Consider the following 26,378-nt stretch of genomic DNA (forward strand, 5'->3'; position numbering starts at 1 on the left):
ATTGGATGTTTGTTCTGTGCCTCTGTGACAGTAAATAACCCTCTATATTTGCAGATGGCAGCATTTAGGATTCAACAATTAAATCAAAGGGTAAACTGCAAGACATTAGGCTGCAGATAAAATAAATCATTGGCTGAACTGCAGCATTTGCCAGGCATTTTCACATCACTCTTGTCTACTTACTATTTAGAAATTTCGTACCATGACTATCCGTTTGAGAGAATATTTCTGATAAAAAGTTGTGAATAAAACTTAAGTTCAGAGCCCTTGGTAACTTGCCAATTTGTGAGAAGAAAGGCAATTTGTTTGATTACTTGCCTACCTTCAATTTCCCAACTCGTGCACTGAATCGCAAGAATAGCCAGAATGATTTCAGAGATGTGACTGCCTGCCAAATCATCATGCCAATTTGGCCTTCAAGCAGCAGACAAAAGGTGACGTGCAAACAACAAGTGGCAAAACACAACCACTTCTGCCATTCAAGGGCCTTAAATTAGGTTGGGATTTGGTTTAAAACTTGTCTAGCTAAAAGTAAATGGAACTCATCAAGTTTAATTTTTCATGAAAGCTATGAATGAATGGAAATGGATATGGATGATGAATGAATATCAATTCTGTGTAGCTTTCACTGTATGCTTTGGGTCATTGCCTAGCTGGAAAATAAATCTTCTCCCAAGCCGTAGTTCTCTTGCAGACTGAGTAAGATTATCCTCCATGATTTTTCTAAATTTTCCTACATTCATTTTACCCTCAACCTTTACAAGCCTTCCAGGGTCAGCTGTTAAGAAGCATCCACATAGGATGATGCTGCCACCACCATGCTTCACAGTGGAGATGATGTGTTTGTGGTGATGTGTATTAGTTGGTGTCCACCAAACATAGGGTCTTATCTGATGGCCAAAAAGCACCATTTTAGTCTCATCAGACTAGAGAACTTTCTTCCACTTCCACCTAACCAGGGAGTCTCCTGAATGCCTTTTGGTGGACTCTAGTTGAGATTCAATCTGTTTTCTTCAACAGTGGCTCTCTTTGCCACTCTATAATAAAGCTTTGATTGGTGAAGAACCCTGGCCACAGTTGTTTCATCTCAGCTGCTGAAGCTTGGAACTTTTTCAGAGTCATCATAGGTGCCTTGGTGGCCTCTCTGATTAGTGTCCTTGCACGGTTACTCAGTTCATGAGGATGGCCTGATCAGATTTACACGTGCCATATTCCATTTTTCATGATGGGTTTAACTGAACTCAATGCCTTGGACATTTATTTGCATCTACCCCCTGACTTATACTTTTCAATAATCTTTTCTCTGAGTTGCTTGGAGTGTTCTTTTGTCTTCATGGTGTAATGGTAGCCAGGAATACTGACTAAGTAGTGACTGGACCTTCCAGACACAGGTGTCTTTATGCTGTAATCACTTGAGACACATTCACTGTGATCCCGATTCCACTAATTGTGAATGAGGTTAATCACACCTTAAGAGGGAGTGAATATTTAAGCAGTCACTTAGTTCACACTACATTTTTTTTTTTTACTTTAACATTTTAGAAATCTGTTTTTACTTTGGCATTAAAAAAGTTTTTATTGTAATGTCCAACTGTATTGATAACGATTGATTTATAAAATCAATAAAAGGGTAAAAATCCAAGGGGGTGAATACTTTTTATAGCCACCCAAGATTCTGCTTTTAATCATCAACCAAGTAAATTAGTATAGGAACCAGGTTAAAAGCAAATACCAGGGTGAACTGTCATCATAGCAAAGTTTTCTAAGCATGTACAAAGTCAAAGTTAAGCATTCCTGTATAAAAGTTTTTTGGACGAGAGTGCAGTTTTGAGGCAAATTCAGTACTCACAAGTGAAATACTTTATGATGATGATAATGCTATACTTTTTAAATCAATATTTAATAGATGTTAGGTCTATATTCTGACTGGAGCTGAAGACTGGACAGCTTATGGGATGATAATGGTCAATGCAGAGCCCTGCTCGATTTCATCAAGAGATTCTCGGGGGCACTGCTGTATTTCAGTGACATAACAGCCTCTTTATGACTCAAAACTGTCCTTCAACAAGCCAAGATCAATAGAAAATTGTGTTTTTTTACTGATTACAAATATAGCAAGACTATGTATGATAAATTGGCAAGATGCAATAAATTCTAAGGAAATAAACACCTCTTCTGGCACTGACATTGGTAGAGCTCTGTTATCACAGTCTGTCTCTATTAAGGCTGATGAATTTAGCAGATAATGAGAGTGATGGGGGAACCATTGCCCTTGTGCCCTTTTATAATTGAGCCAAATGAGGGGAAAGGCAGACAGCCAGTGGGGAGATTCAGCTTTTTTAATAGGTTTCAGTGCAGTCTGTTGGCTACATACCTGCAGCCATGAGGTCCTGACAGTGGATGTACGAGGCCTTGAAGTCCAGACACTGAAGAGCCTGCTCGGCCAGCAGGGTCAGCACTTGACCTTTCCGTGTGTCCTTGTCATCTCCTAGATATGCAGACACAATTCAGTATTACAAAAATGTAGCATACACACATGAAATTATGAAGGCTTTCATATGTCAAGCATGTCAGAGCAAGTCTCGTAATCCTTCATAACACACATAACATCTGGTTTTATAGAACAAATCTAAATCTGACTACATTAATGTCTTTTTTCTCAAGAGGAATGAATCTGAGTTTTGAGTCTTAGCTGTGGTGTGATTGGCATGATGTTAAAAATCATGTGGCAACCCTGGACAAACTTTGGTCTCAGCTGGAGATCAATAAACAAAAAGAAGATGACATTGTGAACAAAAAGAGGCAGTAACAGGACTTCTGAACGAACTAATCAGAAGAAGATCAAAGAATTAGAGAAGACGTGTGATGGCACTGGATTAGTCTGTGTGTACGCCAAGTAAGCAATAGATAGAAGTGCTGTGTTTACTACAAGGAGGTGTTGGTCAATTCTTTTCTGGGTGGCTGGTCAAAGAGTGTCATCAAAAGGCGGCAAAACCTCAAAAGGGAGGAGGATGGTGTGCACATGAGCATGTCTGTTCATGCTGTGCTCTTATGAAGACATTCTCTGGTATTTATTTCAGGTCACACCTCAGGAATGGGATCAAAGCCTTTACCTGTTGTTGACAGACCAATAAAAGGGTTGGGATGAAAGGTGACAAATGCCAGGAAAACACAGAGAATCACCACTAAAAGTACCTCTCTGTGTAGTAATATTGAAACCCCTGAATGTTTGTGGGTTAAGAATAGACCAATTTGGAGCTGATGACTTGATTATGTCACAGTAGGCACGTGCATTATGGTGACTAAATAGCTAGCCAAATCCCTATGATAGAAAAAAATGTTTTATTATAGCCTTACACGTCAGAATGGAAATGTAAAAAATCGTGACCTCTATTTCTAGAGAATTCCACCATTAGAGAGGCTGTTTAAAGTAAACAAAGATATTTATGACTTGTTGCGGCTGCCGCCGTCTGGGGACTTTACCTCCCTCTCTTTGAGTGTGTGTGTGAGTGTGTTCTCGTTTGTGTGTTTGAGTGTTCTGGTTTGAGTGCCACTGCAGGTTACCGCTGCTGCAAGAGCCTGATTCAGTGATCGCATCCACCTGCGCAGGGGAAGGCTGACTGGCGCGGAGGTTCACCAGCCAGATCCACCAATCAGAAGGGAGTGCGCAGAGGATAAAAGGAGCTGGCCAACCAGAAGACAGCAGCAAGCTGTAGCCAGCCACACTTGCATGCCTCTTTGACATTGTTGTGAAACTTCTGTAATTCTGTAAACTTGCTGAGGCACTAGATTTTGTGATCGCACAGCCGAATTAGTTACTTTTAAGAACATTTTATACCCACTCTTAGTTTGTATCTGTTAGCCATTAGTTGGGTGCTGTATTGTATTTCCTTTTTTTTTGGTTAGAGTAGTCAGGTTTTTGTTTCTTTTCTCACGGTAAAAACTAAATAAGTTTCAAAAGCTCTAGGTTAGAGTCTCTTTTAGTTCTCATTTGTCACTTTTGCACAGTACTCATTTAGACCTTAGTTGCCTCACCTTTGTTCATTTGTAAAACAAAACTTTACTTTTGTTAATAAATAACTTTACTTAACCTTTAAAATCTGGGTTTTATGTTACTTCCCTTTCCTCTTACCAGCTGGTTGTAACAGACCGAATATATATATATGGACAAAAGTATTCGAACACCTTACCGTTGCACCAACAGGGACTGTAATGACGTTGTATTCAAATACATGCACTTCAGTATAGAGTTGCCCCTCCCTTGTCAGAGCTGCATAAGCCTCCACTCTTCTAGCAGGGCTTTCCAAAAGTATTTGGGGGGGGGGGGGGGGGTTTGTGGAAATTCATTCTGTAGAGCATTTATCAGGTCCGGCACTGATGTTGGGCGAGAAGGCATGGCTCACAATCTCTGTTCCAGTTCATCCCAAAGTTGCTCGATGTAGTTAAGTTCAGGGCTTTGTGCAGGTAAGCCAAGTTCCTCCATATTGAACTCAATAAATCATGTCTTAATAGTCCTTGCTTTGTGAAAGGGAGTACAGTCATGTTTGAAAAGAAAAAGGGTCTTCCCTAAACTGCTGCCACAAAGTTGGAAGCACAGCATTGTCAAGAATATCTTGTTATGCTGAAGCATTTAGATTACCCTTCACTGGAGATAAGGGGCCTAGCCCAACCAGAATAACAGCCCCATATCATTATCCCTCCTCCACCAAACTTCATAGTTGGCACAATACAGTCAGGCAGGTAACATTGTCCTGACATCTGCCAAACCCAGGCTGACTGCCTAACAGCAGCATGATCCATTACTCCACAGAACATATTTCCACTACTCCACAGTCCAGTGTTGTTGTGCTTTACACAACTCCATCCAACACTTGGCATTGGACTTGGTGATGTGAGGCTTGCCTGCAGTTGTTCGACCGTGGAAATCCATTCCACGTAGCTCCCTCCACACAGATTTTGTAATTACATTAACACCAGTGGAAGTTCAGATCTCTTCAGCTATGGAATTTAGAAGAGCGTTGGCAACACATCATGCACCTTAGGAGTCACTGTGATTGTACAGGGTATTCTGCTTAGTTGCTAAGTTGCTGTTGTTCCTCAACACTTCCACTTTCCAATAATACCACTGACAGCTGACTGTAAAGTATCCAGCAGGTATGGAATTTAACAAACTGTCTTATTGCAAGGATGGCATCCATCACAGTACCACAAATGTTTGCAAATGGAGACTGCATGGCTAGGTGCTTGATTTGTTGCATTAGGTCTGATTGGAACACCTGAATCCAATAATTAACAGGTGTGTCCAAACACTTTTGTCCATAAAGGGTACATTAGATGGTTAAAGTCTCTGTAAAGTGCTAAGAATATCATTATAACAACATGAACCCTCCAGACAAACTGTATTTTGTTGCTTAAACTGTTTTGAGAAACTCCCCACAGAGTGATTCAGCATGCAGCATGTCAAAGCATCTTCATTGTTTTGCATGACTAAGGTGTTTCAGAGGCTTTTAACATAATCAAAGAAATTAAAGATGTCTGATCATCCTCTCTGACGGATCAGACTAACCACAGGTTTCTCTAGAACTGACAAATTTAACCATTTCAAAACTTCTAAGATAGAGAAACAAAGGGGCTCAAACAGATGTACACGTGTGAGAGTGATGCTGATAACAGATTAATGTTGTCTCATGCAAACAGCAGTGAGTGTGCCTCCTCCGTCAACTTTAAACTATATTATCTTATGGCAATGCTTTTTTTGGTTTAAATTAAATCCTCAGAGGGGCTCCATAAGAAGCAATTGTTATCAAAGAAGTAAATAAAATGTTAACAGTTAAAAAAATAAAACACTCTGAAGCTCCAGAAACAGCTTCAGCTCCTGAGGTCTAGGTCAGCACATCGCCCTTCTCAATCTAAGATTGCAATGCTTGATTCTTTCTGACAGAAAGACAATTTTTTTCTCTAACCACTACTCCATTAGACTGAATAAATTACGGCGCATTTCCGTAGACAGAGGCGGGAACCAAACCCTTCAGGGTTTTTGCACTGCTGTGCTGGTGATACCTGCATTAAAAATTCACCAAGAAGCCCCAGAGCTGTGCGCCCTTCAAAAGCCTCCCCCCTGCATTTATTTATTTAAAAATTTGTTTATTTCCCTTCTCATCTCCCTCTGCCTCCTTTTTTTTTTCCGGGGCCACCCGCTGACTGGATGTGAGCAGCCAAGACACAAAAATGCCACCAGGCCGGTTAGCAGGTTTCCTTCAGCCGGCGACAGATTCAGAGTGAGAAGACAGAACGGGGGGACATGTGAAGGGATAAGGATCGACAGAAAGAAAGCAACACTCACAAAGAGACAGACACATAGAGAGGAGTCTGGCTCATCTTCGTTTGAGGAAAGCAATAAAACAAACATGGAGATCCAGAGAGAACAACTGTCATGTCATTTTGAGGGACAGAAGTACCAGAACGACATCTTAGACTTCAGCTCATATTGTCAGTGTTGTGTCAGGGTGTTAGAGGATGGATGCAAGAGGGTTGGTAAAGTCCTAACATACAGTATATTTATATGGAAAAACTGTTGATAAATGCTAAGGATTAAAAATCTTAAAAACAGCAAGCACCATGGTGCTTTTATGTGATATAAAGATATAAAACTTATCAAAGAACCTGATGAAAAAGTGAGTATATACAATCTGGAATTTCCAGCAGTGTAAACAGATTTTGGGTCAAGAGCTTGTGCTTGTAGCAGCTTGCAAAAAAAATAGACTGAGAAGATTGAAAAGTAAAAATGCTTCTGAAATATGTTTACTAAAGCTAGACAGACTCTTTGGCAGCTGCCCTAGAAGTTTGTGTGCATGTATGCAGTTGTTTACTAAAGCTGAGTGCTCTTTAAGCATAAGATCTTTCTTGGAATGTTGCAGATGAATTCAAAGAATGTTTATGTTCTGTACACATTTTATACTCAGCATAATATGCAATGAATCTGTTACTTTGCTCAAATTCCCTTGCTAAATGTTTAAAGGTAAAATATGCAACATTTAAACAATAATGTAGCAGATGTCAAATATATCATAACTTCATATATCATTGATTTTGGTGTATAAAGAGCAATGCCAAACTCCATTTGGGTTTTTTTGTTTCCAGCTCTGTGTTTACACTCAGTATGCAAAGTCAAGCTAATGTTAGAGCTCTTAAGGCAGTTTAATTAGAATAGTGTTCAGGTCCCAGTATACATGCACTACAGGAGGATCAAAACACTGACAGGAGCCTGTCCACCTGCTCTATGATAGGTGGCAACATGTCCCCTTTCAGCTTGTTACTATAGATGCTCTTCTTGTTGACCTTGCCAACAAGATAGCAGCCAAGCTGCTGAGATGAACCTGTAACTTATGGTGATATCCAAAGGCATACAACTCCTGCTTTGCTTAGCATTTATACTGCTCAGCTTCCAGGTCAAAGCCCGACACAGACACTGTGGAGTACATGCAGAACACCAAGACCAGTCTGGTCTGATTGAGGTTTATACATGGAAGCGTAAATTGATCTCAAACTGCATTAACTAGGTGTTCGTCCACCTTCAAACAATTTGATTCCAGTTTGATTTATATGTTTACACAGGTATCAAAATTCCATTTTTAGTTGAACTGACACAATCATTTGACTTTTTAAGTACTGATTGACAGGACACCACCTCCTTGAGCTTTGTTTGTGTTTTTGGCGTGAACCCCACCCTCTCTGATCAGTGTTAATTTTGGCAGCGATTTTTAATTTTAGTCTTAGTTTTAGTCTTTAAACAAATTTTAGTTTAAGTCACATTTTAGTAACTTCTATCCTTTTAAGTTTTAGTCTAGTTTTAGTTGACAACAACCCAAAACATTTGAGTCTAGTTTTAGTCGATAAAAAGTCCTCACATTTCAGTCTTTACTTTTAGTCCAAGCATTTATTTTCTTGCCTAAATTTAGTACCAAATCATGGTAGTGTGTTCTCTGCACCCTGCTAAACCTGGCATCCCTGTTTTCTACAGCTGAGAGGCAGAAGAGATACAGCTGCATTTTTTGACAGATTTACCCACAGTGGAGAAATACCATGGATTTTGAATGTTCAACGAAAACTACAACGATAACTACATTACATATTAGTCTAGTTTTGAGTCATCTTGACGAAAACTAAACTTAGTTTTTGTCAGTTTTAGTCATCACAGATCTATTTTTGTTAGTCCTAGTCTAGTTTTTGTCATGGAAAAAAAGCCCATCGACAAATAGTTTTAGCCATAGTTTTAGCCAGTGAAATTAACACTGTCTCTGATTGTTAGCCCTACCTTCACTTGTTAGAAGAGAGATGGGCCTGTCCTCTCTGCAACATTGCATGGCAGTTTCACTGCATGAGTACAACTCTATTAGTACCAACAAACTGAACAAAAGACTTAAGCTATTAACACAATGGGAATTTCAATACAATTTCAGACTTCCCCTGAAATCCTCCTGATTTGGTTGTTCATACCTGCATCTCATATCAAGAGACTCTCCTTGTTGGACTGGAGAGGGGCATGGGGTCTCCTAAGCAGGGCTGCCCACAGATTTGGCTGGGCCCCTGAAAAATCCCAAGACTGGGCCCTCCCCAGTTGTGATTTATTGATGATATCAATGCATGTGTCTTGGGTTTGTAGAATTGGTGCTAGTCTCTTAGCTTACAGTTACCTCATTTTGGACCTGAAAATTGTAGCAAACTATTACTGGGTTCTGATTTTGGAATTAATGATTCATGCTACTTTCAAACCCCTTTCCAAAACTTTTACCACCAATTTTGCTACTTCTTTTTGATATTTATAACCTATTTTGGCTGTTTTCACCCTTTTTTGTCACTTTACACCAGTTTTGGTCACTGTTTTGCCGCTTTTAACCCATTTTCTAGGTTTTTGCTCCTATTTGACATTTTTTATGTCTTTTGCCCTTAATGCTGCTAATTTGCCACTTTTGCCAATTTTTCCACTACTTTGCCACTTCACGACAATTATTCCCACTTCATTTTGGCATTTATATCCCGTTTTGCTACTTTTTTGTGCATGTTTACCCATTTTTGTGCTTCTTGGACATTTTTACCATTTTTCACCTATTTTTGCCTCTTTTCCAATTTTGTAATTCTTTACACTACGATTTGTCTCAGTTTTTTCTGTTTTGTTGTCTGGCATTGCGATGCTTGTGCACATCATGGCCTAGCTTTGAAGTCTAACATTACTTTCCAAATGGTTAAGTATGACCATCCACATTGTTAACCTAACCAATAAAAGAGTGATTTTCTTTTATAGGTTCATTTTGGGCATTTTTGTGCCTTTCTTTGACAGAGAAGGACAGTGGATAGAGTCTGAAACAGGGACGAGAGCAGGGGAGAGACATGCGGCAAAGGGCCCCAGGCCGGACCCGAACCCGGGCCGTCCACGCACATGGGGCGCGCGCCTCAATCACTCGCCCACCTGCACCCTAAAGAGTGATTTTGTTTTAAGATAAGGCATTTACATTTTGAAAATAAGACTACAGTCGTACTACAGCATAAATATATAAAATGAATGTCTTGATGCTCCAGTAAGTGTGGTTAAAAATAAAATATCATATCATATCATATCAAAGCTTAACTTTGCAGTAGACTGTGACTGTGTGGCTGGGCCCTAGAAAGCTCCCTCTTTAATCCCCCCTTGTGGGTGGCCTTGCTCCTGAGGTGGACCATGATCCAAAAAGAACAAGGCAGAAGTGGCACACAGCGAGAATTATATAACAGCAATCGGATAATGAAATGAAACACGTACACAGAGGCATCCCCCTCTCTCTCCCACTCACTGTGGATTCTCCTAAATGTTTCCTGATGCTTTCTCCCAACTTTAAATTGGTAATTTTTAGGGATGTCCGATATTGGCTTTTTTACTGATAACCGATAACCGATATTGTCCAACTCTTAATTCCCGACACCGATTTAAACCGATACCGATAATATGCGGGGGTTTTTCCACCAAAGCTTATGTAAGGTAACAACATCACATATACCCTGTTGTGAAATTAATGCATTATGCCTAATTTAGTCACTTTATTGTGATGCCCCACTGGATGCATTCATAAATGTAACAACAAGGCTTTCAAATGCAAACATTTGATTTCCCTGTGCAAAAATGAGAAACAACTTCAACTTAAGTCATGGAGAAAAGTGCCAACATGGCACTACCATATTTATTATAAAAGACAAGTGCTTCTTTTTTCTTATCTTTTTTAAAGCTTCAAACAACAGCTTGGATCATGCTCTCCCTGAGATAATCCTGACAAAACCCGGCCACTTCAACTAGGGCAAAATACTTAGTTTTGACTTCTTCACAAATGGCAAAACTACAACAAAAACATTGAAGGCAAACAGCTTCAGTCCAGACTAGAGTAGTACTAGTAATTGTAAACAAAGGAGTAAAAATGTTGGCTGATCTAAACTCAGGGTAAAAGTTTTTTGAAAGAATTTTTTTTTTTTTTTTTTTTTTTTTTATGAAAATCCGATACCGATAATTTCTGATAATACATTTTTATGCTATTATCGGTCGATAATATCGGGAGGCCGATAATATCGGACATCCCTAGTAATTTTACTTGGGGAATGCCAAGAATAATCCCTGATTGAGTTAGAAGGAAAAATGTTTTGTTTGCATATGCAGTTCACCCTGAAAATTTCCAGGAATCTGCATACGGGAATAGGACTTTTGAGCGGTCATAAATATTTTAAAAATTAGGACTGAACAACTTTGGGCTGCATATCTGCATAGAGATCAGTCCTACTGAGAACTGAACTTGGTCAGAACATAGAGGGAGGGGTGGGGAGGTTTGTTGAGAGACTTAAGCTAAAGTACGATATCCACTGGACATCAACTTTAAAAGCTGCAAACGGTTATTTCAATCTTTTAGAAATTTTTAATGTGAGTACAAATGTAGGAATATTCTTCAGAATTTAAACATAGAAAGGGCACAGAAAGTCAGAATAGTTGAAATAAGACCTTTACCTGAACACCAAGTTTGAACTGAATGCCCTTTTCTGGTACCTGTCAGCTTTCAAAGTGGTTTAAGGATCAATACTTTTATCTGTTTTTTTCTTTTTTGTTGTTTTTTTTTTTTTTTTTTTTTTTTTTTTTGAGTAACATGAGGCATCAAACAGAGTTTTAAAGAGGCTGAACTGTGGCTACCTAAACTGCAGGTAAAAGCAAGAGCTTTCACTTTTCACATGAAAAATGTGTATAATTCAGAACAGAAACTTAGATTTGGACTTAAAGAGAACAGGTCAATTACACTTATCTATAAGTGTTTTCATGTAATTTAGCTTATACATAAAGTTATATATTATCAACCTGAAACATTACTCTTTCTGGTGTGCTGCAGATATATGCAACTTAAGCAGGAAAAAAGGTGTCTAGAGAATAAAGAGTGATTTGTCAGTGGAGTGACATTTGTTCCCTCCTTCAGGTTGTGTGGGTTTTTGCTTGTGAGCTGGAACACTGCTCGTGAAGATGAATTCCCCCTCTTGTGTGTGTGAAATGTCAGTTCACTTGGTAAGAAGTACCCACACATGCTAGGATACGTCTCTGTTCTTTGTGTGGGCGGTGCTTTCTCGCTTCATCTCATGAGCTTTGTCATGAAAGCGCCACAAGAGCAAAGTCTGGCTCATTGAATGTTCATTGAATAATACATGTGATAAAATGTAAAAGAAAAAACAGATGATGCAGTAAGGTCAGTGTGTCAGACAGAATACATTGTGTGTGCATGAGTGTGTGTGTGTGTGTAAATACCTGCCACTCTGAGGAGTGAGGCGAGATTCAGCAGAGTGGTGGACTGCTTGTAGGTGGTGGAGCTGTGGGCGATGCATTCTTTTATGAGAGACAGACGGTCTGATCGCAGACGCACTGGGAGGAAGAGAAAGTAGAAAAGGCATTAGACAAGCTCTGCTTATTATTGTATTATGCTGCATGGTAAGTACATCTAAAGTAGAATTCAAGCCTTCTGTATCTAACAGTTTAGTGGTTGAAAGTAATGCTGTTGGTTTTATTTGCATTATCAATAATGTGTATAGTATAAAAGATACAACATGAAACAATATGAGATACAGTGAGAGGCAATATGGTACAAAATAATATATGATATCGTATGATATCACACATTGCCAAACAATCTAATACACTATAAAACTACATGTTGATATAATGCCATACCATATTCTACATTCCATGTGATACAACACCATACAACACAAAATGATACAACAATACAGTATAGGTACGATATGTTAAAATACGATATGATTCGATGCGATCCATACAATACAATACGATACAATACAAAATGAAACCATACCATATCATACGACACCATACGAAAGGAAACAAAAAGAATCAGAAGGAAATAAAACAGATTAATATGACATAATTTGATACCATACCATTCTATACCATACCACAGGATATGATATGATACAATGCATTACAATGTGATACAAAACAATTCCATAACAAAACTACAACACACAATACCATACAATACAATACATTATAATAAATATGATACAATATGATACAAACAAAAGATACCATATATATAATATAACATACAATACGATAAATTACAATACAATAGCATATGATACAACATGATACAATTCAATAAGATGCAAAATGAAAAGATACAAAAACAAAGCTAAACCATCTACTACCATATAATACAATGAATAACAAAATGTCATGATGCAATATCATATGAATGAAAAATGCCATATGATACAACACGATGAATTGCGACACTATGATACGATATGGTACCATGCAATGTTTTACCATATGTGATACAATATGATACAATAGGATATGAAAAAATAAGATACGGAATGAAACAATACCATACCATACCATATTATTACATATGTAATAATATGGTATGGCATGATCGATGGAAAGAAGTGGAGAGGAACAAAACAGAAACAGTACAAAAAAATATGATGCTTTACAATGCAAAATGATACAAAATAAACACAACCAAATGACACCAAAGGATACAATTAATTACAATAAAACATGATACGATACGTTAGGATATGGTATAATACAATATGATGATAAATGATACAATAACATAGGAAAAGAAACCATACAATACCATAACATTTTACACCATACCATATTATATCATAAGGAAGGAAACCTAATAAAATGACAAGAAATGGAAGGGAACAGTACAAATACAATTCAAAACAATATGGTATCGATGGTATCGATTTCATGAGATACCATATGATTCAATGAAATACCATACCATATGATATGATCTGCACAATGCAATACAATACAATATGATACATATAACACAACAGGTAAAATACGACACATTATGACAGAATATGAAAGGATATGATAGGATACCATGCATGCCATACCATACCCACCATTCTATATGACACAATATCTACAATACTCTATGACACATTGTGATAGGATATGATATTATACGATATGACACTATGTGATACGATACGATACAATATGATGGGATGTGATCCAATATATGATACTATGCTATTCCATACCCTACCAATTGATGCCATACAATACACCGCAACACAATGTGATTGATATATATGACATATGATACGTGATACTAAATGATTGAGTTAATTTGTTACAATGCAACATAACACAATATGATACAATGCCATAACACACAATACCCTTCCATTCCATGCAACACAATATGGTATGATTCATAAAATATAAGACGAACATATAATTATACATTGTGACCACAGTTTACCTAAATAAACATTAAAAGGTAAAGAGCAGTATGAATGTATTCATTCACTTCAATGTGGTGTTAGTTTCCGCCCCATCACTTTTCATCCCATTACCCCCTATAAGCACTGTCCTACATTATCACACGGTCTCATAAGAATCTTCTTCAGCCAATTAATTTCTGTTTATGATACCTACATTCATGTTATAAATTCTACTGCAAAGAGTCATGAAAGAGCAACACAGTGAATAAAATTTCACCGGTATTTGATAATTCTATCATAGGAGTGCAAATAGCACCAGTTTATCCTCTAAAGTTATGACGTAGCAAAAATCCCATGGAGGTTCTCAGCCAGGTGTGCTTAGGGACCCAGCTACGCCTCCTTTGTAAAAAATCATGACAAATTTTGGAACATTTTCCAAGTCCTACTACTGTTCAAAAGCTGGATTGTGGGAAACATATGTCCTTCAAAATAAAAGCACTGCATCTGTGGTCTCAAACAACCTGTTGAAAAAAAGCACTCAAACCATTTTTGAAGCAAGAAGACAGTAAAATTACTAAGTCAGCAGTGTGAAGATTAGCTTCATTTTAGAAGTACACACAGAGTAAACTGTGATGGTCAGTTTGACAATGAGGATGCATCTTTTGGATCAAAAACGTGACAAAAAAATCAGATTGTTTTTTAAAATGTGGAATCCATTTTTTTTTTAAATTTTATTTTAAAACTCTGGTATCCTTGCCTTATTATTTTTATTTCCTCACAATATTTCAAGTCAAACAGTGGTGCAGTAAAGACATGAAATCCATTTCTCTTTAGTTGACATTAGCAATATGCATACACCTCAGCTAATACCTCCAGTATTTGGCCTTTCACAGGATTGTAATGAACTCTTAGGGAGGTTTCAAACTTTTTCACAATCCGAGTTCGAGATGCAGAAACTCTCAAAAATCTTCCACATTTTTTCACAGAGGAAACTGAGAAATAGCATGTTATGTTCCTCCACAGGCCTCTGTGCTTTCTCTGCACCCTGCTGAGGATCTTTATGGCTCGGCATAACTTAGGGCGAGTCCTAGAGGGAATTCTGGGTAGGGTGATGTGTTGGAAGCGGTGCCTGAGGCTCTGTAGGAGGGCTGCAGGAGACAGCTTGAGATGGATTACATATGCTTGAATCCTTTCAAAACTTGTGCATGTTTATCTCAAGAGTGTGCAAAGTTGCAGGGATAGGGCCTTCCCTTTAGAGAAAGGAGAAAGAATGTTGTGTTTTTCAGTGTGTGGACAGTGTCTGTGCCTTTGGGTGAATTTAAAAAAAGAATTGTGATGGCACTGCGGCCAATTCAGGGCCAATCAGACTGTTTGCATCAAAGGTCTGATAATAGGATTCAGATAATAAACAGTGATGCAAGGCAAAAATATGAACACAAAAGATGTAATATTTTCTCTTAGTTCTGTCTTTCAAGGCTCCTTTCCCCAGTCTGGCAACATTTTCCCCCTTTTTTAATATTTTTGCTCTTATCCTCACTTTCCTCACATGTAAGCGAGCAGCAGAAAAATGATGCGAGTAGAGCATGGGGAGCAAAAAAGAGTGAGGGTAAGGGGGCAAAACAGATAAAAAAATGCTGGCATTTCAGTTTGATGAGGGCAAAAGGGGGAAGAAAGCAGAGGCCTGTGAGGCAAACAACACCTGGGTTCAGAGGTGAGGTGAAGTGGGGCCAAAGCTGGTTCATTCTGGCTCCACAGTTTCTTTCAAAAAGAGAGGGAGCCACGACTTGGAAAGTGCTGCGTTTGGGAACCGATGTGCAGCCAGAGAAGGGAGGAAAATGGAGTGTGGAGGTGAATACTGATGGGTCAGGTGTACAGATGGATCAGAGATATAAAAAGTGTGTCTGTGTGTATTCATTTGAGTATGTTTGAGGGAGCACACACGCAGAGACCAAACACTTCAGTCCTAATTAGGCCATCAGGCAGATGTTGTTTGCTCAACAGTTGAACCATAAATAACACTTTATATAGATACAGCGACATGAAGGAGTGACATATGGAGGCATGGAGGAAGTGACAGAAGGGAGGGGGATTTTTTAGATGCTACGTGGGTGAGGGAGGTAGGGGACAGCAGCCTTGCATCCTCTAAATGTCAGGGTTTAAATTAAGAATGCTTGAATGAGGATTCCTTCAGCTGTGCAGACAACAAATTCAGGAAGTTAAGAACCTTTTTGGTTATCTGAGCATATTTTCTCAACTGAAAAAAGATATTCTTAATACCTTGCAATGGCAGGATGTTGACACTAAAGTCTTCTAGTTGGCTGAGGGCGCTGATGAGGTCCAGTTCATCCTGGATGGCTGGAGGACAGTCTGTGATCAGCTGGAGACATGCCCTGGTGAAGACAGAAAAATAGTCATATCATGGACACACAACAGCTAAACAGATGCTGAATAATTTGTTCCAGAGGCAGCCAACCAAAGGAATCTTTTGAATCAAAGAGGGTTGCAGAAGTTTTAATGATCTGACCACTAAAATGTAGAAGGGAGAGAGTGAGTTAATGTTAAAGCTAAAAGACAGACATTTTGAAGAATGCCATTTCTTACCATGTGGTGAAAGACAAAACAATTTCATTCCACAACCATGTCTATTTCAAAATACACAGGTCTACATAGGCTTAGCTCAACAAAAAGCTGAAAAATGGGGGAAACAGCCTCTTAAAATACCCCCAAAAAACCTAAAATGCATTTGTTTAAGGCATAATTTGCAAGATTTTACCCATTAACATAGCAGCTATCAAATATATTATTATAACTACATTCTGTGTATCACTGACCGGTATCTTTCCAAAAAGAGTGAAGTCAAAGTCCCCCTGAGTTTGTTGTTCTCCTAGCTCAGTGTTCACATTGATGGAACAGAATTTCCTCAACTGGGTAATGTTTTGCGCAGGACTCAAGCATGTTTCATGCATGTCTTTTTCGCTTGAACCCCCCACTCTAACTTTTAGCCTTAAGGGAAGAGGGATGGCTTAGGGATGTTCGTTGTGAAGGAACATAATTTCTTAAATTATTTTCTCCTTTAAAGCAAGGATAGGCCAAATCTGCTACATCCACACTTTCTATACAATGAATACTAGTTGTTATTTAATGAATAAGAAATACAAAGAAATGATGTTTTCTTTCCATCAAACAACATCTGCTAGATGGTGATCAGTCAGCTTAAAGATCAAACACTATTTGCCTTGTTAGTTGGCAGCAGAATTACTCTTTGTTTGAACTAACCCCAGAGATGTAGAATTAAGTCACATGACTCTGACTTGAGTCACGCTCGAGTCTGGAATTTGATGATGAATAGCTCAACAATACACAAGGACTTACAACTCAACTTAAAAGTAATGCACTTTTGCAAAGGATTCTTCTTTGCTGTGTTTTGCTGTGTTTTGCTGTGTTTTGCTACTCAGGGTTGAACTGTTGGCTACATTGCTCAACACTGCCCCAATGACTGGTGGTGTTATTGCTACATTGGGTCGTATCTATAGACTTTAAGATGACAGACAAAAAATGGATAAAATGAATGCAGAGCACGAACAGAGAGTTCTGTCCGTATCGTATGCATTTTAAACATAGAGCAGCCCTTAGACTTTTACACCAATAACTCATGACTTTACATGGACATAACCCTTCTGACTTAAAATACTTTAGACTTAAAAGTGTGTTTATGTTCTTAAAAAAGTGCAATGAATCAATACATTTGAAGTACATATATATATATATACATATATATATGTATATGTATATACATATACATATATATGTATGTATATATATATATATATATTATATATAATATTTAATATATATATATAATATATACATATATTATATTTAATATTTGTTGCAAGATAATGCTTCCGATGATGTTAGCCTAATTAGTGAATTCATTAGTAAAACTAGAAAAGCACCCAAAGAGCGCAGACCTACGCCATAAGCCCTATCTCCCAATATTGAGGAATCCTTTCAAAAATTCCTGGAGCCATCCCCATGTGCTCCCCACCACGGCATTTGCCGATTGTCCCCTCCCCGGTGAGGTGGACACACAGTGAGGGAAAGCATTGGCTTCGCTATGGGTGGACTGTCATGGTGGAAGCATTGCCTGTCGGTGTCAACAGAGTCACTGACAGTCTCACCCATGGTCTCACAGGATGAGTGGAAGTCATGGCAGAGGATGAATATTCCTCTATTCCTCCCAGCATTTTGAGTATTCTCGCTACAATTCAATGTCTTTCTCGCGCATGTGTCTTTCAAACTCTATAAACTCCAAAACTTTGAAACACACCCAAAAATGCTGCTGGGATTGAAGTTACTCATGTCCGCCAACTCCTGGTGTAAAGTGGTAACAGCGTAGACCTCCACCATTAGCCCTATCCCCCAATAGTACAGAATCCTTTAAAAAATTCCTGGATCCAGACAGTGATCCGGATCACTCCCAAAATCTAATCAGTTCTTCCTTATGCCATTTCTGACAATTCCTGAAAATTTCATAAAAAATCTGTCCACAACTTATTGAATTATGTTGCTAACAAACGAACAAACGAACAAACCCACCTGATCACATAACCTCCTTGGCAGAGGTAATCATTGAGACTGGGAACGACAATGCTGCCTCCCTGCCACAGTTGTGATTTATTGATGACATCAATGCATGTGTATTGTATCATTAGCATTGGTGATAGCACCCTTCCAAACATTTTTCCACTTTAAACTCATTCTTGCCACTTTTTAACCCCTTGTAACTACTTTATCTGGCTATTTTTGCAACTTCTTTTGCCCCTTTTAACCTACATTTACCTTTTATTTACCCATTTATGTAATTTCATGCCATTTTTCACAACTTTTAACCACTTTTCACCATTTTCCAACCTTTTTCTTGCATTTTTGTAACCCCTTTTGTTGGGTTTCAACCTCTTTTCACCACTTCTTTTTCACCCATTTTTTTTCCCACTCACAACCCCATTCAATTTTTTTCATTATTTTTCACTTAAAGTTATGTCAGTTTCTTCTACTTTACTTTCTGGTATCCTGATGTTCGCGCAGATCATGGCTTTGCTATGAAGTCTAACATTCATTTCCTAATGGTTTAGTTCAGTGTTTCCATCAACATTGTTAACAGTTAACTAGAGCTGGGCAATCAATCGAAAAATAATCGAAACCGACATTTAGAGTCTCTAAACAACACAAACCTGCTGTGTCAATTATTTCAATTTTTCCCCTTTTCTTGGAAAAATTTGACTTTTTACAAAAAAACATTTTCATTACAGATGATGTGGGTTTTGATTTCAAATGTTTCAATAAACAACCATAAAATGTTAATCTGTGCCTGTTACTTTCAGTTGTTTGTTTTAAAATTATACAAATATTTACAGAACAAACAGTCGGAGGTTGGGGGTGGAATAATCATTCATTAATCATAACCATAGTGAAAATACAATTAATCGTGATTTTGATTTTTGCCATAATCGCCCAGCCCTACAGATAACATTACTAATAAAAAGGTACTTCTGTTTTAAGAAAAGTGGTTTATATTTTGAAAAGGGCTATATTACACTACAGCATAAATTAATACAATTCACAATAATAGACCACCATTAGTCAGAGTTGTAGTTAGTCTGAGCAGAGGCAGGGACAAAACGTATCTCCCCATGGGATACAAATGTGTCATCAGAGGGCAGAATATCAGAAGCAGAGGTAATTCCCCCCGGCAAAACGCACCCAACTTCAACGTCAGTGCGGCATGCTTGAAGGCGAGGCTGGCTCGCTTGGGCCCTGATCCAGAGCAGCACCATTCTTGGCGCAGCCAAACTGGTGATGGAAACTTAAATCAGCACCACTTGGTTGGGCTCACCAAAAGTTATAGTGGAAAAGCCCCACTAGTCCCCAGTCTGATAGACCCACAGTACGGACTCAATGTTAAGTCAAAGTCATAAGGCATCCATCTGCCATAAGCAGCACAGGTACATTGGCAAATAACCATTGAAAGTATGTACATGTGTAAGTGGACATTAATCTGTGGGGAGGAAAAAAAAGCTGGTGGTGCTAGCACTATTAATGTAAGTCAGTTTTACACTGTTTACCATCAGAGTCATGCACATTGCAATGTGCCAAACAATTACTCTGTAGAAGAAAGCAAAGTTGAAGAACACATAAGGCTACAGATATCAGAGATGCAGACATATTTAATAAATTGTTTTCAATAATGCATGTTATCATAAGTGTTTCTTACTTTTAAGCTAGTTGATTGGAAGAGAGTCTGAATACAAATCTGTTTAATTTACAATCATAATTAACATCCCTTGCTTTAATACCTTTAGACAGAGTCCTGTTAGTAGTTTAATTTTACATATAGGGACTTTGGCTTTGATACTCTCACTTTAATTTAGGCCAGCAGTACTGTCAGAATAGATTACAAAGTAGGAGTGTGATATTCTAAGTAGGAATGACTTCATGACTTTTACTTATTTAAGTACAGAGTTTAGAGTTGTCGCAAAATTATGTTAATGGCTTATAAAGTTTGAACATCGTGATGAGAAACATGAGAATACCCAAAATGGATTTATTTACAAAGTCTAGACTAATTTGACAGATCTACGATTGGGGAGTTTTCTCTTGCAACACAATCCACACTCATTACCCTTAATAGGATTATGTAGCACATCATTTAGCATACGTAACAGCACACTCAAAGTTTGAGTGTATGTGTCTGTTTCAGATGGGGTGTGCTCTGTAATTTTCCCAGTTTATCATCACATTATTATACAGAGAAGCTAAATACGGCAGAGACTCCGAGGGCAGGGAGAATGATTAATGCAAAAATAAATAATCACACCTAAAGAAAGAGAAATAAGACTGCTTAAAGGGGAGCTCTGAAACTTGTCCTCAGGTTGTGTGTTCAATGACGAAACACACACTGACCCAGAGTTTTCTTGAACCCTCACAGTTTGTGATCAAAGACGACTAACAGAGAAGATGACGTGCCTCAGAAGAACTGTCAGTGTAATGAAAGCAGCCCAAAACATACAAGTTTACTCGATATTGTTAGCAGACAAGAGTACACACACTTGAAACGCTCATCACACAGCCTCCTACTCTTTGAGCATGGCTGGTGTTCTCGCCAGGAACAAGAGGTTCATCCTGGCAAATGAGAGCGGAGGAACTGAGAGGGCTGTGGACGGGCGAATGAGAGACAGAAAGAGGGCATGTTGATTATGTACTCTCACTGTGAAGAGTCTGCAGGCCTGTGAGAGTGTGTTTGTGTGAAGACTGCCTTAGAAAAGATGTTGATAAAATATTTCATTTCAGCCACTAAACACTTCTTAGCATACACTCTGCCAGAAATGTAAGTGCCATTAGATGGGATGGGACGCAAAGTAATACGACATGATAAGATACGAAACAATACAATAGGATATGACATGATGCAACACGATGCACTGACATAACATGACATGATATAACAAAAGGATACGATACAATGTGATGACATGACAACATGCAATAAGATACGATGCAATAAAATATGATACAGTAAAATATAATATGAAACAATGCAACATTCAATGTGTGACATAACATGCTGTGCAATAGGATGCCATTTGATGAGATGACATGACATGGCATGCAATACAATAGGATAGGATGCGATGACATGACATATATATAGGACAGAATACCATGCAATATGATACAAAGCAATGCTGAATAAACACAAGATACTTGTGCCCTACAAAGATGATCAGCACTCCGGGAAGAAATCCCTAATTCGCTATTAATTGCCTCCACAAGTCAACCGTGCAGACCAATGGGCGGCAAGAAGCCAGCACTTTGCCAGGATTGTCAAGTGGGAACCCTCCCCCATATGTGTTCTGTCCAGTTAGTCCTACAACATCTCCAGAGGGGTGAACAGTGATCTCCAGCGTCCCAGAGCCACCCCCCCTCCATGCTAGCTCTCAACGCCCACCATGCCAACACTGAGACATCTCTTGCTCACCTGCCCTTACACATGGCCAACCAGCCTTGCCACCTTCAACAGACCCAGGCTTAGCAAATGGGCGTGAGAATGCGAGCTAGGGTGAAGTGCCCTGACTGGGGCTAGAACTCACCCCACCGTACTAGGCTGGCGCTCTTCTTGCCCTTATACCTACCCTAGTACAATTCATAATTACACCTTCAACAGAGCAAGGTTTACTAAGACGGTGCGATACAATAACATGGCATTTCATGATATGTGATACAATGCAATATGATACAAGCAATGAGAGACAATGACAAGACATGTCAAACGATACAATATGACGGTACCTGGCACAGGAGAAATATAACATGACTGATATATTTCATCATGACTTAATGAAAAATCACAAAATCGAAAAAATATGATGCTCCCTTAAAGACAAAATGCAGGTTAAATCAATATATTCACTGCAGTCTGGAGTCAGCATAACCTCCTTTCATTGCTTCAGTCTTAAACTTTTTTCACTGCTGTCAGTTATCCTTAAAGTTGTACGAAAATCTGTTCAAAGCACTATATTTTCACACAAGATATAAGGTAAGATATACAGTTCTAATAAGATGTCACATTTGGCACCAGCAATTTGAAAACGGTATCATACAAATTCCCATATTTGTCCAACTTTAAATTTTCATCCTACTTTTTTATCTCCTTCCTATTAAAATACACACAGGAGAGCACAAGCTACATTTGGAAGCAGCTTTCAGTGAACATCATCATTATGACCTTGCTCTATTTGTGACCCAAAAATGTGGCCCACCAGCTCATTGAAAATAAACGCACTGACGCAATCACTGCTTTCTCTTCTTTACTTTTGTGTCATTCTGCTTCTGCTTTCTCTTTCTCATACAAGGCTGAGCGAGATAAGAGTGGAGAGAAACTGCAAACAAAACACTTGGAACTTATTTCAGACTTCCATGATTTTTTCTGCATAATAGTTTTTGAAATGTGTGTGCCTTCTTTCTCTGTCTCACTAAAGAGAGGATTTTTGATAAGTTTTGTGTGCCTGCGGACAGTAGTACAGCATTATTCAGTATTTGAGGACACTTATTGACTCTGGCTTACCATTGAAAATACATAGTGAGATTTTGACTTTTCAGTTGAATAGTAAACTCATTTAACACAAAATGTGCAAAAAAGTTGCTTAAAAGTATCAAATAACGTGAGGTTCTCCTTTTCTGAAAGGCTAAACAATTTTCTTAAAGCATCTGAGACCTGCTGAGTGTGTTTGAACTACTTGGTGCCTGTAAGTGAGTTGCATTTCTTGACAGCATCTCCTATGTCTGTCCTGATTGATCCTATGGGATCACCCTTGTAACTGGGGGTAATTCCCTTGCTTTTTTTTCTGTCCTTGATTAAACCCAGTGTCACTGACCTCATCCTCTCAGGACTCAGGTAGGAGCTGTTGTGTACTTGTCCATTAGTGTCCTTGGTATTTAGCACACTAGAGAAAAATGTGTGTCTGTGGAGCAGTTATTTTAATCTTAAGGACACAGGCTGCCTGTGTGTACAGACTATTAATTTCAGAGCGTCAGGCACGTACATGTTTGCAGACTACTTTCCACTCTCATATCTCAAATTCACATGCAGCAGACACACATCTACACACAGCGGGAGTCTTACAATGGATGATGTTGTCCAAGCATATGCAGAAGGGGGCTTCTGTATTAGTTACTATAAATGAATGACGACCCAATTACTGCCCCACTTCCCCACAAGGAACAGACGGTAAGGTTGGACACCCAATGGCCTCCCTCTGAGATCTATAACCAGACATAAATATACATACACTAACATACAAACACTTAAACTTGGCTCAAAGTTTATGTTTTGATTCATAGTTAATGGAAAAAAATATCCATTGTTTTATTGTTCAATACTTCTTCAATACTTCATGTCTCACATTAATCATTACTCTGAGCAAAAGTAGATTTAATGAAAACTAGACATAGAATGAGGAGCTGGCCTTAAGATATCCCAGAAGGTCCTGTGTGGTGTTGCCATGATATCAGAATTTTACAGGAATATAAATACAAGTCCTAGACATCCGAGATATGGCTATTTCTTGTTTTTAATAACTTAAACTTGCAGTAAAGGTCTTGCAGATGACATCACGCAGCAGCGAAGAACACTGCTTGGGGAGCAAGAAGTGCTTTCTACATAGAGAAATGCTACCTAAAAGGCCATGTTTTGAGTCGTTTACGACTACTCTAAGCATTCAAAGTGCAGAAAAAAATATTCTTAATTCTTAAGCTACTTCTGTGTCCCAAAAGTAGTGAAATATTCACACATTAAAAAACAAGAACAAATGGTTTTCCACATAGTTGTCTGGCTTTGTTAAGTACAGTACACCTTTTACACATTAAACTTGGTTTGACCCGTGTTTCCTCAGCTGAAGTTCCCCTCACCAACCTCCAGTCAGGCTCATTGTGACGGTAAATGTGTCTCTTTTAAGAGATTTAGATAATTTGACTCAGCTCAGTAGGGCTGTTTGTTTGGCTCCCAAATGGCTCTTCCTTTGGATTCGTTTGGCTTTTTAAATGCAGATTAAATAACAACCAAAGATGTAGGAAAGGAAACTGGAGCTCAAACTGCAGCTAACAACCGTGGCTAGGATTAGAGACGTTTTGTAGCACAGGCTCGTTCATGAAGGGCTCATCATTACTTGGTTGCTCAGCCCACAAGGTTTCTTTGGTTGATAGTATATAACCATTTTAATTAAGCATATTTGTGAGGGATTTTTTTATGTGTTCAACTAGCCTGATGGAGGGTAGAGGGCCATCTAGAGCTGTAAAGTACTAACTTTCCTCTGTGCCCATTTATCCCTAAAGGCTGTCCTCCACTTCCTGACCCCCAACGGACATTCAGTAAACACATGACTGCAAACAACCTATATTAACATTCCAAATAAACACATTAAAAGGTCTGAACCCATACTTTTAACTCAGCATTAGTACATATATAGTACTTGTTTAATGAGAGCCTGCATACCAGGGGAATGCTCTCTTACCATTTTTATGCAGTAAGACAAAGTCTAAGCTTGCAATCAGATACACTCAGATTACAATTCAAATGTGAAAGATGCTTTTAGGATTTATTGTGGATACTGGAGAAACGTGACAAACAGCTACAGCTAAATGTCTGTGTAAGTCTTCATTCATCCAGGTCCTGGTTATCCAAATGTAGGGTTTTTTCCTGTACACTTCTACGCTCAACCCACACAGACCAGTACCTACTGCTTGATTCCCAGCATCCACTGTATGCTAGGTGTCATCAGAACTCTGCAACATAGGGTTTAGAAATACATACAAAGATGGAAGGCAAGAAGAAGGAACACTAACATCTCAGGGAAGTCCTTTTAATGCGTAGATACCTTAAGTGGGCAAGGACATTGCTTTGAGGACAGCAATGTTAGGATACTGGCTAGAGAAGATGAGGCCATCTATGCTGAGCTGAAAAAAGCCTACATGAAAAGAGGTGGCAGACAAAGACGTCAACTGTCCTCTACATACAGTACAGTCTTGGATTCTTTCAACAGCAATCCAAACAACGATTTCATTACGATCACAGAACCTAACATCATGCAGACCTGGCAAACCAGAAGATGCCCAGGAGGACACACCCTTGGTTGAAACTAGATCAGTGACTCTGTTAATGACTCTCAGGTGACCCAGGTGACTTAGCTGTGAACCTGAGCAATAAAGGCTATAAATTCCAGCTTTGGCCCCAGTCACATAAAAACTGATGAAGCTATTTGGAAGAATGGTGAAATGTCTTCAAGAACCCCAATCAAGGCCAGTTGCCCTTTGTGACGAAGATTTGGATGGCTACAGTTAAAGGAATTAAAGACCTTTCAATATTACTAGATCTATTCCACTTACTATCCCTATCACAATGTTAAACATTGCTGTAAAACATCATGTTCTGTCATATTGTGCATGTCTATGATTAACGCAGGCTAAGATATCAAGTAATAGCATTATGATTGCATGATTCAAATGTTTATTTCCCTATTAAACCCTACATAATTTTCATGTGACTATTTGTTACAATATCCAGTATTTTATGATTTAACAGTTTATTATAATACCATTGTTTTCAGTATTCTTCAGACCTATGATGCATTATCAAAGTATTGCCACAATTTGTGAAATTTAGACCGTGTGTAGAAGTTTGCTTGTAATTTTGATGGATGCACTCTTCTCCTATGGGCATGTCTAAAGCCTCAGTTCAGTGCTTATGTGATAATAAAGGAAGTTAAAATAGTGGAGAGTGTACCATTTAAAAAGATAGTATATTAGAAAACGTCTTCATATCAAACAAATTGATGGTAAATGGCTGGAGTACTTATAGTACTTTTCTGGTGGTCTGACTGCTCAAAGCACTTCTTACTCTGCAGGTCACACCTTCCTATTCACTCCAAATTCACACACTGATGGCGAAGGCTGTTGGGTATAGTTTCCATCAGTATTAACTACTATCTAATATGCCCCCATAGATATCCATACATATATACACCCAACTGACACAGCAGTGGGAGCAATTTGGG

At 38.5% G+C, this 26,378-nt stretch overlaps 1 protein-coding gene across 1 annotated transcript in view; it reads right to left on the bottom strand.

The window, feature by feature from the left end:
* The window catches only part of nbas (NBAS subunit of NRZ tethering complex), a 313,145-nt gene that overhangs the window by 185,958 nt on the left and 100,809 nt on the right, over positions 1-26,378 (bottom strand). Inside the window, exons 32-34 of the mRNA XM_041805537.1 lie at positions 16,048-16,160; positions 11,801-11,914; positions 2,375-2,488 (exon numbers count right to left, since the gene is read on the bottom strand). Coding sequence (XP_041661471.1) covers positions 2,375-2,488; positions 11,801-11,914; positions 16,048-16,160 — 341 coding nt within the window. The remainder of the gene's footprint in view (positions 1-2,374; positions 2,489-11,800; positions 11,915-16,047; positions 16,161-26,378) is intronic.

The sequence above is a fragment of the Cheilinus undulatus genome, linkage group 14 (genome assembly GCF_018320785.1).
Source record: "Cheilinus undulatus linkage group 14, ASM1832078v1, whole genome shotgun sequence".
Taxonomy (NCBI): domain Eukaryota; kingdom Metazoa; phylum Chordata; class Actinopteri; order Labriformes; family Labridae; genus Cheilinus; species Cheilinus undulatus.